Source organism: Antedon mediterranea, chromosome 7 (genome assembly GCF_964355755.1).
Source record: "Antedon mediterranea chromosome 7, ecAntMedi1.1, whole genome shotgun sequence".
Taxonomy (NCBI): domain Eukaryota; kingdom Metazoa; phylum Echinodermata; class Crinoidea; order Comatulida; family Antedonidae; genus Antedon; species Antedon mediterranea.
The window spans coordinates 17,723,725-17,744,068 of NC_092676.1; the positions used below are offsets into that span (position 1 = coordinate 17,723,725).

General features: G+C 36.1%; 1 protein-coding gene across 1 annotated transcript in view; it reads left to right on the forward strand.

Annotated features, from left to right (window-relative positions):
* The window catches only part of LOC140055460 (polycystin-1-like protein 2), a 30,116-nt gene extending 10,027 nt beyond the window's left edge, over positions 1-20,089 (forward strand). The window contains exons 12-27 of the mRNA XM_072100799.1: positions 203-328; positions 429-482; positions 1,014-1,265; positions 1,538-1,916; positions 2,422-2,675; positions 3,051-3,278; positions 4,883-4,984; positions 5,722-5,837; positions 6,194-6,359; positions 8,571-8,849; positions 15,793-15,921; positions 16,044-16,382; positions 16,711-16,852; positions 17,171-17,415; positions 17,967-18,138; positions 18,415-20,089. Of these exons, the coding sequence (XP_071956900.1) occupies positions 203-328; positions 429-482; positions 1,014-1,265; positions 1,538-1,916; positions 2,422-2,675; positions 3,051-3,278; positions 4,883-4,984; positions 5,722-5,837; positions 6,194-6,359; positions 8,571-8,849; positions 15,793-15,921; positions 16,044-16,382; positions 16,711-16,852; positions 17,171-17,415; positions 17,967-18,138; positions 18,415-19,787 (4,356 nt within the window). The 3' untranslated portion in view covers positions 19,788-20,089. The remainder of the gene's footprint in view (positions 1-202; positions 329-428; positions 483-1,013; positions 1,266-1,537; positions 1,917-2,421; positions 2,676-3,050; positions 3,279-4,882; positions 4,985-5,721; positions 5,838-6,193; positions 6,360-8,570; positions 8,850-15,792; positions 15,922-16,043; positions 16,383-16,710; positions 16,853-17,170; positions 17,416-17,966; positions 18,139-18,414) is intronic.
* The last annotated feature ends 255 nt before the right edge of the window (positions 20,090-20,344 follow it).

Genomic DNA, 20,344 nt, shown 5'->3' on the forward strand with positions numbered 1-20,344 from the left:
AAGCGATCTCTCATCTGTCCATGGCAGTGACTGTGTGTGAACTAGTACAGGTTCTTTAAAATGCACATGAGCAATGTTGTGTACATTTGAACAGATTATAGGCCTTATCCGAGGTTAAAGAGATTGAGCAGCAAACCCTTGCCGGTATGATTACTATGAATTGTAGGAACCAACATTATTAAAATCTTTTTTTATTTTGCAGGGGTTGGTGCTTACAACAACCAAGACTCTTACAGATCAAATCCATTACATTGAAGATGATGCCGACGAGACAGAATTAGTGAATAGTGTTACGCAAGCAATGGCCGTGGTCAGCAATGCTTTACAAGTAAATTTTTTTCTCACTGTTTTTTATCTTTAATTGAAACAATTACAAAATGATGATAGTTCTGCCTACTATTAATGTAAATATTATTTAACCCCCACAGGCATCATCCTTAGCTTTTTCAAGTGAACTTCGAAACGAATCAGATCCTAATCAGGTCAGTTTTTTTGTAAATGTTATTTATTAGTTATACAACACTCAGGATAGGAATAGCAATACATTTTTGAAAAAAGAAAACAGATTTTTCTTCTCATCAACAATGCCTCTAAAGAAACAGATGACGAGAAAAAAGTGTTGTGTTAGGATCATATCTGTTCATTGTGCAATATAGCATGTCTTTCAATTTTTCTGAAATGTTGTATTAAAAATTTTATTGAAAATATGTTTTCCTTTTTCCTAAGAAAACCAATGATTATTAATAGCAAATTTTATAATACTGTAGTAGGAAACGAACATATTATTTAATACACTAAAATAGAATAACATTTATTATTGTATGCATAAATTTAAAAAGTCAGCCTGCAAGGAAGGAGAGTTGAAATTAAATAGTAAATCTTTACACATTCTGTTCTGTATTCTGTAATACTCGAAATGCCATATATTTTTTTAGTTAAATGTAAAATTTACGATAATTTTTTAATTTAAAATATTAAACCTTTATAGTAAATTTGTGTTAAAAATAAAACAGGCTAAAACGCAAGTAGCTGAACTTGAAGCCTTGTTTGATGACCTTGGTGTTATTGTGCTAAATGGAAGGGGCCTTCACGAACCACCAATTATAATTGAGACACCAACAATCACAGCAAAGATGCAGAGAGGAGCTGCCACCAGTATTAGTGACGAACCAATAGAAGCGGGTGGAGGAATATTTATAGTGCCATCCTGTCAAACTATGGTCGGCCATGAGAAATGTTCGGACAGAAATGCTATCGATTTTCAGGTAAATAATTTCAGAAATATTAGCCATATGCTACTAAGATGAACTTACAATGACCTCCATTCTCTATTTATAAGAATATATATTTAGACCCTATCATGTCAATAGCCTATTGTTTTTTATATTATTAGTGGAGAATAATATTTATTTCATTGACACATTTTACATACAGTACATATATTTTGATATATTTATATTAATTAACATCTGTTATGATAGATACTATGAAAAGTAGCCAGTTATACAGTCAACTTTTTGAATTTCATTTCTTCTAGGTAAAAACAATGTCAACAAATCCATTTAACTTTGACGACTCTGTATCCCGCTTGTCAAATGACTCTCTTGTCGTTTCATTAGCATTTAAAACAGAAGGTGGAAATGAGCACAATATTTCTGATATTTCCGAACCTATTGAAATTATGATTCCAAGAAGTGGATCCCAGACAATTTTGTGGCAGAATGTAACCGCTGAGCCAATCAAGGAAAAGTTTAGAGTGTATCATCGTGTAGATATTGAAAATACTGACACAGCTATCAGTATAGAGTTCCAACCGTACTGTGCTAACACTACATATGAGATATCTCTGGCACATAATGATTATCCAGATACGGAGAACAACATATTTATTAAAAGCATTAATGCAGAAACTCAAGGTAAGACTTTTTAAATAAACTTTGTTTCAAACTTGGTGTATATATCGAAAACCAAAATACCATATTTAGAAAAGTAGCACTTTCTCCTTTTTCACTAGTGCAATCAATAAAAGACATTCCAGCATATACAACATCAAGCTGCTAAAATCATCCTTGGTAGATTGAAGCTCTCACGTTCCACAGATGCAATTAAACTTCTTCTGGGTGCATGTTTGTACAAACAGTTTAAGCTAGTGATCAAATGCCTTTGATATCCAGTATAATGCTTATTCAACACATTCCGTATGTAACTATTTGCTGCATGTTCCAATTACCTCAGCTGCCTAGCCTTACAAATCATTCAGTGTTGCTGATCCAAAGCTATGTATTGAGAGTTTCAAGAAAGATAAGATGTTATCAATTTTGACTGAAATTTCACTTTTATTCTGTCTAATCCAATAATTTTTACAATAAATATTATTTAAGTCTAATTGTATAAACATGCTTGATTTAATTTATTTTGCAGGTTACATTCATAAGATATTTATTACATCAAGCATAATAGGTAACCATACTGGAGTGTTTTATTTGGGGGTGGCTGAATTTAAAGAGGAAGAGGATGATGGCGCTCATAGCAGCTCATCATCATCAGTTTTTGAACAAGAGGTTCCTATGTACATATCTGAAACATTCACTTGCAACTACAGCGTTCGAATATATCTGTCCGGTTGTAATTTTTGGAGCAAAGAAAAGAACACTTGGACTAGTGAAGGCTGTGTGGTAAGCTGTTTCCAAATTGTTTGGTGGTTCTGCCTGCCTTCCAATCCAGATCCATAGTTCAATCCTGACCTAGTGCCAGTGTTATAACTCAAAACTATTTTAGCTCTACTCCCTAAACCTCTAAGGCGAGGCACGATAAATTATGAATGATAAAATAGTTTCCATCCTGTAATTGGCATGTTGCTCGCTGTTGGATGCGTATCAATTTTTTTTTTAATTCTCTGCATAATTGTGTTGTAGTTAAGTTGTACTTATAGGCCTATTATCAACGTCTGTATATTTGTATTATCATTTTATTATAATTTATTTTATTATTTTATGACTTTATATAATATGTTTTCTATGTATATAATTATAAAGTTTTTTCCCTTAAAGGTTGGGAAAGACACCAGTTTTACTTACACACAGTGCCTATGTACACATTTGACGTCATTTTCCAGTTCGTTCATTATACCTCCTGCACCTCTGGACTTCAGTTACATATTTGCAAACGCTGGTTTTCTTGATAACATCACTATCTATGTAACATGCATAGTTAGCTATGTTTTCTTCACTCTTATCTTCATCTGGGCAAGAAGGAAGGATAAGAAAAACGAAATTATGGTAAATGTAAAGTTTATTTTGAGAATTATTCTTGGAGTTAAACCAAGAACTCTCAGAATGCATATCAATGCTAATCACTTTAGAATTAGCCTGGGTGCAGAACAATTATTATACACATTTGCGGGAAAAAAGTATAGGAAAAATTTTTTGGGGTTTTTCTAATAGAGTATATCATATGGAATGTCCGAAAAAAAATCCCCATCCCAGGGTCTTGGGGAAAATTTTTTATGGCACTTTTAAATTTTGGCCTATATAACACACACAAATTCCTATTAACATACACAAATACCTATATATAGGGGATAGGGAAAATCAATTAACAGTTTTTGTTACTTGCAGTTGTGTTTTAATGATTAAAATTAGTAGAGGCTTACTTTAATAACTACTTCTCATAGTAGTTGATGAATCAAGTCGATACGATGACATCATCATGCCAGAATCCAATATGGCGTCCAATTTGGCGGGAAAAACAGGGTATTGCTAAACCCCCGCAAACCCCTGGAAACCTAAAAAAACCCATAGAAAACCCCACCGAACCGACATAAAAGTGATTGAATCATGGAGTGTACGAACCACTGGGTATGTCCATCTAAAAAAAAATAAAAATTTCTACTGTTAACTACTTATTTTGGGGATAAAACATCATTTTTTGGTTAAAAATTAGCAATCATTTTTTACCAAAAAATGATGTTTTACCCCAAAAATTAGTAGTTAACAGTAGAAATTTTATTTTTTTAAAACATGGATATACCCAGTGGGTCGTACACTACATGATTCAATCACTTTATTATGTTGGTTCGGTGGGGTTTGCTAAGTTTTTTTGGAGGTTTGCAGGGTTTAGCAATCATTTCTGACCAAAAAATGATGTTTTATCCCAAAAATAAGTAGTTAACAGTAGAAATTTAATTTTTTTTTTTACATGGATATACCCAGTGGGTCGTACACTATATGATTCAATCACTTTTATGTTGGTTCGGTGGGGTTTGCTATGCTTTTTTTTAGGTTTGCAAGGGTTTTCGGGGGTTTAGCAATGCCCTGTTTTTTCCGCCAAATTGGACGCCATATTGGATTCTGGCATGATGATGTCATTGTTATCGACTCGATTTATCAACTACTATGAGAAGTAGTTATTAAAGTAAGCCTCAGCAAATTTTAATCATCATAACACAACTCCAAGTAAAAAAAATGTGAATTGGTTTTCCCTATCCCCTATATATAGGTATTTGTGTGTGTTAATAGGCATTTGTGTGTGTTATATAGGCCAAAATTTAAAAGTGCCGTAAAAAATTTTCCCCAAGACCCTGGGATGGAGATTTTTTTTCTGCCATTCTATATGGTATACTCTATCAGAAAAAAAAGAAAAAAATTTTCCTATACTTTTTTCCCGCAAAATTTGTACTGCACCCAGGCTAAATGTTAACTGAGAGTTCACAAAAGTTTCACCTAATTTACTTGGTTTTACTCCAAAGAACAATTTATGTATGTAAAGTTTGTTTGCAAACATTACCCACCATAAGTTTTTACTTTCTGCATTCTGCATTTGAGAAAAGAAAAGACAAATTGTATTAATATTTTGTTTTGATATCTTCTCTTTGTTTTTATAGGTTGGAATGATACCATTGACGGACAACAGCAATGAAGATAGATATTTTTATGAAGTTACTGTAGTAACTGCTGATCGTCTTTCATCCGCAACCAACTCCAAGGTAATAATTTCTATTTTGCATTACGCATTAAATACCTTATTGTTGTTTTGTCTAGGGTCCTCACAAGACAAAGCTCTTCTACTTTGTGGCCCTATCAACAGTTAATTTCTTTTCTTTAGTATTCAATTTATGTTAAAATTATTGAATATTAAATCTTTTAATAAATAAATTGTTAAAAAAAATATGGTGGTTGTTTTTTCAACTATGTTTTACGAGGGTAACTCGAAACAGCTGACATGCACAAGGTCCTCAACACACTTCACAGATGTTACACTTTTCACTACTATACATGCTTCTCTCCGTCATGTCTGTGTTTGCCAATTCAGGTGCTCTCTCATCTTCCCAGGAAAGTGGCTGTGGATGAAACCTCTTACTCATCTTGAAAGAGGTTGTAGGTTCTTTAAAGTACACAAAAGCATTTTGTGTGCACTAGACCTATAGTTCATAGTCTTTAGCCAAGAAGAGTTGTTCTAGCACAGAACCATGGTGCGAGTGAGCCTCGAAACTTAGACTTGATTCTGACTGCTATGTACTATTTTTATATCATTTTCTGTTTAAATGTTATGTTGTTTTCATTCAGAACTAAATGTGTTATCAATCATTTCCCCTTCAGTAGGGTGTATTTACTTGGATGGGTAGAATTTAGTCTTTTTACTTTCTTAGCTATTGCCTTTATTTGATATAGGTGTACTTTTTTACATTTTCTTCTTTAATCACAAAAGTATTTTTTACTACAGGTCAGTTTCATTATTTCTGGTTCTGATAATGATACAAGTGTTCGAACATTTGATAAAATTGATAGACCAATTTTTCGAAGAGGAGCTGTTGACAAGTTTCTAATGTCAACACGAAGGTATAGATAAATTTCTTTGTTTAATAATGTTGATTGTAGAGCAGTAAAAGCCTCACATTTATTACCCCGGTCATTGCATCAAACACATACTCAGCTCCTGTAATGTTGCAGCTAGTAATCAGCGCATTTGTGTTTGAGGTACCCTTTTGTACACCTGGATGGAGAGAGGCAATCATAGGTCTTACAAAAGTACACTATGAAAAGCAATGACATTTTCGTATTACCTAGAAGTCTTAATAAATAATTGTTATTAAAGAGATAATTAGACTCGCAGTTGCTTCCTCTCTAATAATTAAATACACAGTATAGAATTAATTTCCTTTTGATACCATATACTCATGTTTTCCATTTAATAGAGATCTAGGAAATCTGGAAACTGTTCGAATATGGCATGATAACTCGGGAAAAGGAAAATTACAGAGTTGGTTTCTAAACTCTATCATTATAAGAAACATCATAACTGGCAAAACACATCACTTTATTTTTAACAATTGGTTGTCATTGACAGATGGTGATGGTTTAGTAAGTACTTTAACCAAGGCAATCTAACAACAGGACACTGAGCTCGAATTGCCAAGATTGGAACTTGTAACAGTCCTTTGATCTTATGTCTGGCTGGCAAACAACAAAAGTACTGTACTGTGTACATATTCTCTGGGGCGCAGTGTCGATTAACCCATGGTTAACCACACAATTGAAGAAGCCAGATAAACCTTTTAATCTCCAGAGCTCAGCATCCTGTAAGATTGCCTTGCTTTAAACAAAGATATGATACACATAAAATGCACAGCTGAATACTGTTTCAATGTGTTGTGTGAATTAAAAATGGTATACCACTATTCAATAGATAAATGCATTTTTCCAGAAAAAAATAGAAACATCCTAGAATGATTGGATAGCCATTTATTTTTCCTTTGTCAATTTGGTCAAATGACCATCAGGATCATGAACAACAAATTATTCAAAGACTGTATGAATAACAATAGTTGTAGGATGAAAACCATTCTTTTGTTTTCTGTAGAAAAACAAATCGTCGTTTCGTTATCATCCTAGTATAAACTAACCTTATTACAGTCTATTATATTTGTATGCAAGCATATAATGCCAAAATATTAGAATATTACACCGTAGTCGCTATCCAATCGAGTTTGAACAATGCCGTGAAAGCCCCAGTTGTCTAATGGTTAGGACATCTGCATATCAAGCAGAAGGTTCCAGATTGAATCTCAGTTGGGGCGACTTTTCTCATTCTCGCAGATTTCCTCATATTTATCATTTCAAATTAATTTATTAAATTTCAGTATATCACCAGCCGGTTTAGAAATTTATCTTCTGTGCCTGTTGTGAGAATAACCTGTATACAATAAAGAAAATATAAATTTTAAATTTGAAGTCAGGAAATCCTTCAACAATTAGAAACAAAAAGAACGGCAGTATACTGCAGTGAGATAATTTAACACAGTATGGCAGACATCATGCACACATTAAAGGGCAAAATGTACCTTAATAGCCTGGGTGCAGTACAAATTTTGCGGGAAAAAAGTATAGGAAAATTTTTTTCTTTTTTTTCTGATAGAGTATACCATATAGAATGGCAGAAAAAAAATCCCCATCCCAGGGTCTTGGGGAAAATTTTTTACGGCACTTTTAAATTTTGGCCTATATAACACACACAAATGCCTATTAACACACACAAATACCTATATATAGGGGATAGGGAAAACCAATTCACATTTTTTTTACTTGGAGTTGTGTTATGATGATTAAAATTTGCTGAGGCTTACTTTAATAACTACTTCTCATAGTAGTTGATAAATCGAGTCGATAACAATGACATCATCATGCCAGAATCCAATATGGCGTCCAATTTGGCGGAAAAAACAGGGCATTGCTAAACCCCCGAAAACCCTTGCAAACCTAAAAAAAAGCATAGCAAACCCCACCGAACCAACATAAAAGTGATTGAATCATATAGTGTACGACCCACTGGGTATATCCATGTTTTAAAAAAATAAAATTTCTACTGTTAACTACTAATTTTTGGGGTAAAACATCATTTTTTGGTAAAAAATGATTGCTAATTTTTAACCAAAAAATGATGTTTTATCCCCAAAATAAGTAGTTAACAGTAGAAATTTTAAATTTTTTTTAGATGGACATACCCAGTGGTTCGTACACTCCATGATTCAATCACTTTTATGTCGGTTCGGTGGGGTTTTCTATGGGTTTTTTTAGGTTTCCAGGGGTTTGCGGGGGTTTAGCAATACCCTGTTTTTCCCGCCAAATTGGACGCCATATTGGATTCTGGCATGATGATGTCATCGTATCGACTTGATTCATCAACTACTATGAGAAGTAGTTATTAAAGTAAGCCTCTACTAATTTTAATCATTAAAACACAACTGCAAGTAACAAAAACTGTTAATTGATTTTCCCTATCCCCTATATATAGGTATTTGTGTATGTTAATAGGAATTTGTGTGTGTTATATAGGCCAAAATTTAAAAGTGCCATAAAAAATTTTCCCCAAGACCCTGGGATGGGGATTTTTTTTCGGACATTCCATATGATATACTCTATTAGAAAAACCCCAAAAAATTTTTCCTATACTTTTTTTCCCGCAAATGTGTATAATAATTGTTCTGCACCCAGGCTATAAAATAAGTACAATATTTGAAATATACATTCATTTCTATTACCAACTTACAGATGTTTTATGTTTTTTATTCATAGGTTGTCCGTTCAAGTTTTGCTGCAACAACTTCTCAAATAAAAGGTTTCGGCCATTTATTTGGTGGACATGCACGCAAGGCCATTCGAGATGACCATTTGTGGTTCTCAGTATTTTTAAGACCACCTGAGAGTAATTTTACCTGCATGCAGAGAGCAGTGTGTTGTATGATGGTAATGTGGTTGGAGATGTTAGTGAATATAATGTGGTATAAAAGTATGCCTCCACCAGAAGCTACTACATCAATCAACATTGGACCTATAACAGTCACCACTGCAGAAGTGAGTTTTTTTATTTTCAAGATTAGTATTGGTCAACTCTCAAGTCATACATGCCTCAACATGCAGTGCATTAACTGTCAATATTTACCTCAAGTCCTACATGCCTCAACATGCAGTGCATCAACTGACAATACTCAACTACCAAGTCCTACATACCTCAACATGCAGTGCATCAACTGTCAATATTCACCTCACAAGTCCTACATGCCTCAACTGACAATACTCAACTCTCAAGTCCTACATACCTCAATATGCAGTGCATCAACTGTCAATATTCACCTCCCATGTCCTACATGCCTCAACATGTAGTGCATCAACTGACAATATTCACCTCCCAAGTCCTACATGCCTCAACATGCAGTGCATCAACTGTCAATATTCACCTCCCAAGTCATACATGCCTCAACATGCAGTGCATTAACTGTCAATATTTACCTCAAGTCCTACATGCCTCAACATGCAGTGCATCAACTGACAATACCCAACTCCCAAGTCCTACATACCTCAACATGCAGTGCATCAACTGTCAATATTCACCTCACAAGTCCTACATGCCTCAACTGACAATACTCAACTCTCAAGTCCTACATACCTCAATATGCAGTGCATCAACTGTCAATATTCACCTCTCATGTCCTACATGCCTCAACATGTAGTGCATCAACTGTCAATATTCACATCCCAAGTCCTACATGCCTCAACATGCAGTGCATCAACTTTCAACATTCACCTTTTCAAGTCCTACATGCCTCAACATGTAGTGCATCAACTGTCAATATTCACCTCCCAAGTCCTACATGCCTTAACATGTAGTGCATCAACAGTCAATATTCACCTCCCATGTCCTACATGCCTCAACATGTAGTGCATCAACTGACAATAGTCAACTCCCAAGTCCTACATGCCTCAACATGTAGTGCATCAACTGACAATATTCACCTCCCAAGTCCTACATGCATCAACATGCAGTGCATCAACTGACAATATTCACCTCCCAAGTCCTACATGCCTCAACATGTAGTGCACCAACTGACAATATTCACCTCCCAAATCCTACATGCATCAACATGTAGTGCATCAACTGTCAATATTCACCTCCCAAGTCCTACATACCTCAACTTGCAGTGCATCAACTGTCAATATTCACCTCCCACGTCCTACATGCATCAACAGCAGTGCATCAACTTTCAGTATTCACCTCTTAAGTCCTACATGCCTCAACATGCATTGCTTCAACTTTCAATATTCACCTTTTCAAGTCCTACATACCTCAACATGCAGTGCATCAACTGACAATATTCACCTCCTAAGTCCTACATGCCTCAACATGTAGTGCATCAACTGACAATATTCACCTCCCAAATCCTACTTGCATCAACATGTAGTGCATCAACTGTCAATATTCACCTCCCAAGTCCTACATACCTCAACATGCAGTGCATCAACTTTCAACATTCACCTTTTCAAGTCCTACATACCTCAACATGCAGTGCATCAACTGTCAATATTCACCTCCCACGTCCTACATGCATCAACAGCAGTGCATCAACAGTCAATACTAACCTCCCACGTCCTACATACCACAACATGCAGTGCATCAACTGTCAATATTCACCTCCCATGTCCTACATGCCTCAACATGTAGTGCATCAACTGTCAATATTCACCTCCCAAGTCCTACATGCCTCAACATGCAGTGCATCAACTGACAATATTCACCTCCCAAATCCTACATGCCTCAACATGCAGTGCATCAACTGTCAATATTCACCTCCCACGTCCTACATGCATCAACATGTAGTGCATCAACTGTCAATATTCACCTCCCAAGTCCTACATGCCTCAACATGCAGTGCATCAACTGTCAATATTCACCTCCCACGTCCTACATGCATCAACAGCAGTGCATCAACAGTCAATACTAACCTCTCACGTCCTACATACCTCAACATGCAGTGCATCAACAGTCAATATTCACCTCCCACGTCCTACATGCATCAACAGCAGTGCATCAACAGTCAATATTCACCTCCCACGTCCTACATACCTCAACATGCAGTGCATCAACTGTCAATATTCACCTCCCATGTCCTACATGCCTCAACATGTAGTGCATCAACTGTCAATATTCACCTCCCAAGTCCTACATGTCTCAATGCAGTGCATCAACTGACAATATTCACCTCCCAAATCCTACATGCCTCAACATGCAGTGCATCAACTGTCAATATTCACCTCCCACGTCCTACATGCCTCAACATGCATTGCTTCAACTTTCAATATTCACCTTTTCAAGTCCTACATGCATCAACATGCAGTGCATCAACTGACAATATTCACCTCCCAAGTCCTACATGCCTCAACATGTAGTGCACCAACTGACAATATTCACCTCCCAAATCCTACATGCATCAACATGTAGTGCATCAACTGTCAATATTCACCTCCCAAGTCCTACATACCTCAACATGCAGTGCATCAACTTTCAACATTCACCTTTTCAAGTCCTACATACCTCAACATGCAGTGCATCAACTGTCAATATTCACCTCCCACGTCCTACATGCATCAACAGCAGTGCATCAACAGTCAATACTAACCTCCCAAATCCTACATGCCTCAACATGCAGTGCATCAACTGTCAGTATTCACCTCCCACGTCCTACATGCATCAACAGCAGTGCATCAACAGCAGTGCATCAACTTTTAGTATTCACCTCCCAAGTCCTACATGCCTCAACATGCATTGCTTCAACTTTCAATATTTACCTTTTCAAGTCCTACATACCTCAACATGCAGTGCATCAACTGACAATATTCACCTCCCAAGTTCTACATGCCTCAACATGTAGTGCATCAACTGACAATATTCACCTCCCAAATCCTACATGCATCAACATGTAGTGCCTCAACTGTCAATATTCACCTCCCAAGTCCTACATACCTCAACATGCAGTGCATCAACTTTCAACATTCACCTTTTCAAGTCCTACATACCTCAACATGCAGTGCATCAACTGTCAATATTCACCTCCCACGTCCTACATGCATCAACAGCAGTGCATCAACAGTCAATACTAACCTCCCACGTCCTACATACCTCAACATGCAGTGCATCAACTGTCAATATTCACCTCCCATGTCCTACATGCCTCAACATGTAGTGCATCAACTGTCAATATTCACCTCCCAAGTCCTACATGCCTCAACAGGCAGTGCATCAACTGACAATATTCACCTCCCAAATCCTACATGCCTCAACATGTAGTGCATCAACTGTCAATATTCACCTCCCACGTCCTACATGCATCAACATGTAGTGCATCAACTGTCAATATTCACTTCCCAAGTCCTACATGCCTCAAAATGCAGTGCAACAACTGTCAATATTCACCTCCCACGTCCTACATGCATCAACATGTAGTGCATCAACTGTCAATATTCACCTCCCAAGTCCTACATGCCTCAACATGCATTGCTTCAACTTTCAATATTCACCTTTTCAAGTCCTACATGCCTCAACATGTAGTGCATCAACTGACAATATTCACCTCCCAAATCCTACATGCATCAACATGTAGTGCATCAACTGTCAATATTCACCTCCCAAGTCCTACATGCCTTAACATGTAGTGCATCAACAGTCAATATTCACCTCCCATGTCCTACATGCCTCAACATGTAGTGCATCAACTGTCAATATTCACCTCCCAAGTCCTTCCTACATGCCTCAACATGCAGTGCATCAACTGTCAATATTCACCTCCCACGTCCTACATGCATCAACATGTAGTGCATCAACTGTCAATATTCACCTCCCAAGTCGTACATGCCTCAACATGCATTGCTTCAACTTTCAATATTCACCTTTTCAAGTCCTACATGCCTCAACATGTAGTGCATCAACTGTCAATATTCACCTCCCAAGTCCTACATGCCTTAACATGTAGTGCATCAACAGTCAATATTCACCTCCCATGTCCTACATGCCTCAACATGTAGTGCATCAACTGACAATAGTCAACTCCCAAGTCCTACATGCCTCAACATGTAGTGCATCAACTGACAATATTCACCTCCCAAGTCCTACATGCATCAACATGCAGTGCATCAACTGACAATATTCACCTCCCAAGTCCTACATGCCTCAACATGTAGTGCACCAACTGACAATATTCACCTCCCAAATCCTACATGCATCAACATGTAGTGCATCAACTGTCAATATTCACCTCCCAAGTCCTACATACCTCAACATGCAGTGCATCAACTTTCAACATTCACTTTTTCAAGTCCTACATACCTCAACATGCAGTGCATCAACTGTCAATATTCACCTCCCACGTCCTACATGCATCAACAGCAGTGCATCAACAGTCAATACTAACCTCCCACGTCCTACATGCTTCAACATGCAGTGCATCAACAGTCAATAGTAACCTCCCAAATCTTACATGCCTCAACTTGCAGTGCATCAACTGTCAATATTCACCTCCCACGTCCTACATGCATCAACAGCAGTGCATCAACTTTCAGTATTCACCTCTTAAGTCCTACATGCCTCAACATGCATTGCTTCAACTTTCAATATTCACCTTTTCAAGTCCTACATACCTCAACATGCAGTGCATCAACTGACAATATTCACCTCCTAAGTCCTACATGCCTCAACATGTAGTGCATCAACTGACAATATTCACCTCCCAAATCCTACTTGCATCAACATGTAGTGCATCAACTGTCAATATTCACCTCCCAAGTCCTACATACCTCAACATGCAGTGCATCAACTTTCAACATTCACCTTTTCAAGTCCTACATACCTCAACATGCAGTGCATCAACTGTCAATATTCACCTCCCACGTCCTACATGCATCAACAGCAGTGCATCAACAGTCAATACTAACCTCCCACGTCCTACATACCACAACATGCAATGCATCAACTGTCAATATTCACCTCCCATGTCCTACATGCCTCAACATGTAGTGCATCAACTGTCAATATTCACCTCCCAAGTCCTACATGCCTCAACATGCAGTGCATCAACTGACAATATTCACCTCCCAAATCCTACATGCCTCAACATGCAGTGCATCAACTGTCAATATTCACCTCTCACGTCCTACATGCATCAACATGTAGTGCATCAACTGTCAATATTCACCTCCCAAGTCCTACATGCCTCAACATGCAGTGCATCAACTGTCAATATTCACCTCCCACGTCCTACATGCATCAACATGTAGTGCATCAACTGTCAATATTCACCTCCCAAGTCCTACATGCCTCAACATGCATTGCTTCAACTTTCAATATTCACCTTTTCAAGTCCTACATGCCTCAACATGTAGTGCATCAACTGACAATATTCACCTCCCAAATCCTACATGCATCAACATGTAGTGCATCAACTGTCAATATTCACCTCCCAAGTCCTACATGCCTTAACATGTAGTGCATCAACAGTCAATATTCACCTCCCATGTCCTACATGCCTCAACATGTAGTGCATCAACTGACAATAGTCAACTCCCAAGTCCTACATGCCTCAACATGCAGTGCATCAACTGACAATATTCACCTCCCAAGTCCTACATGCATCAACATGCAGTGCATCAACTGTCAATATTCACCTCCCAAGTCCTACATGCCTTAACATGTAGTGCATCAACTGACAATATTCACTTCCCAAGTCCTACATGCATCAACATGCAGTGCATCAACTGTCAATATTCACCTCCCAAGTCCTACATGCCTCAACATACAACTGTCAATATTCACCTCTCAAGTCCTACATGCCTCAACATGTAGTGCATCAACTGTCAATATTCACCTCCCAAGTCCTACATGCCTTAACATGCAGTGCATCAACTGTCAATATTCACCTCCCAAAGTCCTACATGCCTCAACATGCAGTGCATCAATTGTCAATATTCACCTCCCACGTCCTACATGCCTCAACATGCAGTGCGTCAACTGTCAATATTCACCTCCCACGTCCTACATGCCTCAACATGCAGTGCATCAACTGACAATATTCACCTCCCAAGTCCTACATGCATCAACATGCAGTGCATCAACTGTCAATATTCACCTCCCAAGTCCTACATGCCTCAACGTGTAGTGCATCAACTGTCAATATTCACCTCCCAAGTCCTACATGCCTCAACATGCAGTGCATCAACTGTCAATATTCACCTCCCACGTCCTACATGCCTCAACATGCAGTGCATCAACTGTCAATATTCACCTCCCAAGTCTTACATGCCTTACATGCAGTGCTTCAACTGTCAATATTCACCTCCCAAGTCCTACATGCATCAACTTGCAGTGCATCAACTGTCAATATTCACCTCCCAAGTCCTACATGCCTCAAGATGTAGTGCTTCAACTTTTAATATTCACCTTTTCAAGTCCTACATACCTCAACATGCAGTGCATCAACTGTCAATATTCACCTCCCACGTCCTACATGCATCAACAGCAGTGCATCAACAGTCAATACTAACCTCCCACGTCCTACATACCACAACATGCAATGCATCAACTGTCAATATTCACCTCCCATGTCCTACATGCCTCAACATGCAGTGCATCAACTGTCAATATTCACCTCCCAAGTCCTACATGCCTCAACATGCAGTGCATCAACTGTCAATATTCACCTCCCACGTCCTACATGCATCAACAGCAGTGCATCAACTTTCAGTATTCACCTCCCAAGTCCTACATGTCTCAACATGTAGTACATCAACAGTAAATTCCCACCTCTAAAATCCTACATGCCTCAACATGTAATGCATTAACTGTTATCCACGCTGCTAGTTACTGTATTTTGATTTTTTTGGTATTTATAAAACCAAGAAGTATGAATTTAAAAATCAATTAAATTATTCAATAATACTACATCAATTAAGTGCATTTTCTTCATAATTATAGATTGGTGTCGGAATTATGTCAAATCTAATAGTTCTTCCTGTAAGTGTTTTAGTTATCGCTCTATTTAAAAATGCTCGACGACGATCCCGATTTTCTGTGTTTGCAAAGATAATGCAGCAACGATTAAAAGTAAGTGTCTTGAATGAATTCAGTTGCATTGAACTGCTTAACAAAATGATTATAAAGGTGTTTATTGACAAATTGTGTTAATTTTTTCAATATTTTACATAAATGATTTTAATTATTTACAGGAGAAAGAAGCATCAGACCAATCTCTGGTTGATCTGGAAAATGTTACCCTTAGTAAGGATAAAAAGGGTACGGGAAATGATACTACACATCAACCACAAACTGATACATTGTTGAACAAAAGTGACATTAAGCGAAGGAGAAGAAAGAAAAAAAAGACAAAGTTGTTTCCTTGGTGGGCTATCATTCCTGCCTGGTTTCTAGCAGTATCGGCCATTTTAGCTGCAACCGTCTTTGTTATATTTTATGCCATACAAATGGGCAATGAAGAGGCATTGGCTTGGTTGACGTCATTGCTGGTATCAATGTTTTTCGGTATTTTACTTACACAGCCAATAAAGGTAAATATTTTGTAGTTAAAGTAGTTATTCACTTTTGCCAGAAAAAAATGACATTATATTACAATTATTTTATGTAGGTGGCCAATATTATGTTTCAATAATTGAAATTCAAAAACATGAAGGCTGTGCCTGTTATTTAATACTTTTCCAAACTAGCTTGAATTTTAACCTTGTAAGATGTTTGAAAAGTCCAAACTATAGAACATAACCAAACAGAATTTTATAATAGTAAACCATAGCACCAATTAATAGGATATTTTCATGTGTTAAACTTGATTTTGTAAGCAATAAATTCTCAATTTAATATAATTTATATATAATCTAATAGGGATTGGTTATTGCAATGGTCATTGCATCAATATGCAAATCACCAGTGCAAGAATCTGATGATGAAGAAAATGACGAGGACATTCCTGATGACATAAAGAACAATAACGAAGCACAAAGTGAGAACGACAATCAACAAACTAGTAAGTAATAAACAGCATTTTATAAATGTTTATACAAGTACTCTCATTTCATGTACAGTAATCATATTGCTGTAGAAATGTCCATTAATCCAAAAAATAACCTGCTTGTTTTCAAATTAGATCAGATTCTAGATCTGCCTTATTAGATAGAATATTCAAACTTTCAACTGAACTCATAAACATTCATCAATTGTATAAACATATATTTTAGGGTATTGTTTTTCTTCATATATTGTTGTATTGCATTTAATATATTGTGAAATATTGTGAATAAATATGAATATGTAAATCTCGAACAAAAAATTATTCATTTTACAGATGACACAACTATAAGTGCAAGTGATGGTTTAGCAAAAACTAAACTTGAAAAGAAACGAAAACAAAGACTATATGAAATGAAACTAGACTCTGTTTTAATTGAGATTTTCATTCACTGTACGTTTGTGATAATCGCGTTTGTAATCTGCTACAGTGAGTTTGATCCAAATGCCTACAAATACAAGTCTCACCTTGAAAATACCTTTGTCAAAGCATCATCTACTGGAATTTTGCCTTTTGACAATGTAAGTGAAATACAAATAGTTGGAGGTTATAATTGTCTGTCTTTTTGTCTGTTTGTTATAGCAAGATATATTGTCCCCTGAAAAAAATAATTTCTTAACACGTTTTTTTTTTAATATTCCATTTTAATGTCACATAAAATATTTATTTGACCAAAAAATAAATTTTAAAAATAACTATTTACCTGAAAAACTTAAATTGTAAGCAAAAAATAGTCAAATTGGCTGCCAGCCAGTGGTTTTTAACCGTTTATTTGTCATTTTTATTTTAAAACATAATTTTATTTTATTTTTTCCTTGGAAGTGATTCAAATTTATTAAAACTAGAAATAAAAATGGCCTGTTTGATTTTATTAATCTGTATTTTCGTGTTTTTGGGGGACAATACATCTTTAAATCAAAACTAATTAACAGATTTTATAGACATTATGTTGTTGTTTTGGACCTAATCTAATTTCCTCAATTTCTATCTTGAGGACGATATTAAATATCCTTACCGTTACCCAACAACCGACAGTAATATTATTTAAACATGTTTTCAATCTTTTATTAAGCTATCGCACCCTGGTAATTTCTGGCCATGGATGATGAACATATTCCTACCTGCTGTATATGCACCTTCCCTATTCAACAGTACTTACCTTGATAATTCAGACGACATTTTAGCAGATGAAATGTCTTATATTCTTGGATATCCAGTTCTTCGACAGCTCAGAATTAAACCAGGTATGTAATTTTATCAGTCATACAAAATTATGACACAAATCAAATGAATTATTATATATTATTATATTAACTATATGGTATGGCAAAAAGAATTTTGTTTTGTGTTCCATATGCGTCCTCTTTAGAAAATATTTAATTTGTAGTTAATGGTATTTTCAGAACTAAACAATTTTTTTTCTTTTGCATGGTCCAAATTGCGAATATGATTTCTGAAGTGAAGGTTAAGCAAAGTTTTTTAAATGAAATAATTAATGAAATGATTTCAATTTCATTCAGAAATGTGTTCTTTGCATGAAACAATCGCCAACTTTTCTCGTGAATGCAACATTGCATACTCAATATTGAATGAAGATACAGCTAACTATGGACCACATTGGGAAACATTTAACGAGACTGATGTGTCAAACCAATTTATCTATCGAGATGCTAGCAAAATCAATGGTTTTCCTTTTGTTGCCAAGCATGCAGTCTACAGTGGCGGTGGCTATGTATACAAAATGAAGGGAAGAATGCGAAAAATTCAAGATAGATTAAAGTTTCTGATCGAGCAGCGTTGGTTCGATCAATACACACGGGCGTTATTTATAGAAATTTTTCTTTATAATCCTCAGGTTAATTTGTTTGCTTCCATCACCCTCTTACTTGAGGTGCTACCTACAGGTGGTGCGTACCCCCATTATAGGATTGATGTTATACGATTATTTCCAAATACAGATAATTTTATGTACATTAACCTAGTATGTAAATTTATATATTTATTATTTGTAGGCGTCTTTTGTTTCAAAGAAATTAAAAATATAATCAATCAGAAAAAAAAATACTTTCGAAAAATATCAAACATGTTAGAGTTTATTATTGTGTTGCTTGCATTATTTGCAGCAATATTATTTTTCATGAGAATGAAGATAGTAAATTCTATAGTAAAAGAAATTGAGGATAAAGATGGTTCAGGGCATGTCAACCTGGCTTTAGCTGTTTACTTTAATGATATATTTAGCTGCCTCCTAGGTTTTATACTATTTTTTGGGACAGTCAAGTTCCTTAAAATTTTACGCTTCAATGAGTTTATTGCAATATTTTTAAAAATGTTTCAGCATTCTGCAATGGATCTTTTAAGTTATTTTCTTTTCCTATGGATTATCTTCATTGCATTCACATCTCTTTTCTACATCACCTTTTTAACAATTCTTGAAGACTATTCAAGTTTTATCGTAGCAGCAGAATCTATAATTGACAATATTATGGGAAATTTTGACTTTGAAACCATCAGATCATCATATAAAATTATAGGCCCTATTTACCTGTTTTCATTACTTACTTCTTTTATGTTTTTTTTCTTTAATATGTTTCTTGCGATAATGATAGAAGCCTACGAAGTAATATGTGGTCAGGTAGTATTAGAATTTTCTGCATCAGATCTCTGGATGCATTTAGTTAAAAAATTTAAATGGAAGAAATCCCCAAAACCAGATAAAGATAATTTAGAGAATGATGATAACCATTTAGCAAATAGTATTGACATGTTACTTATGCATGTAACAAATATGCATATGCATGAACTTCAGTATTCTATTCAAATTGATCATCTTGAAAAAAGTAATTATTTTCACAATAGAAAGGTAGATAATAGTTTCCATCCCTCAAAATGATCATGAATCATGATCATCATCATCATGTGGATGATGTAATTAATTGCTTAGATTGACATAAAATGAATCATTCACTTTGCTTATCCTCAACCATAGACTTCGATGCAACCTAAATACAAAAACACACTGTACCTATTATTCTTTTTAAAACTTGAGAAGCCTGTAGAGGGTATATAGTTTAACTGCAGTACTATGGAACGCCTCCTCTGCCTTCAGTTCACATTTATCATGCAGTACACACCAATCGTCATGCAGTAAACACCAATGGTCATGCAGTACACACCAAACGTCATGCAGTACACACCAATCGTTATGCAGTACACACCAATCGTCATGCAGTACACACCAAACATCATGCAGTACACACCAATTGTCATGCAGTACACACTAAACATCATGCAGTACACACAAAACATCATGCAATACACACCAATCGTCATGCAGTACACACCAATCGTCATGCAGTACACACCAGTCGTCATGCAGTACACACCAATGGTCATGCAGTACACACCAATCGTCATGCAGTACACACCAATCGTCATGCAGTGAAATAT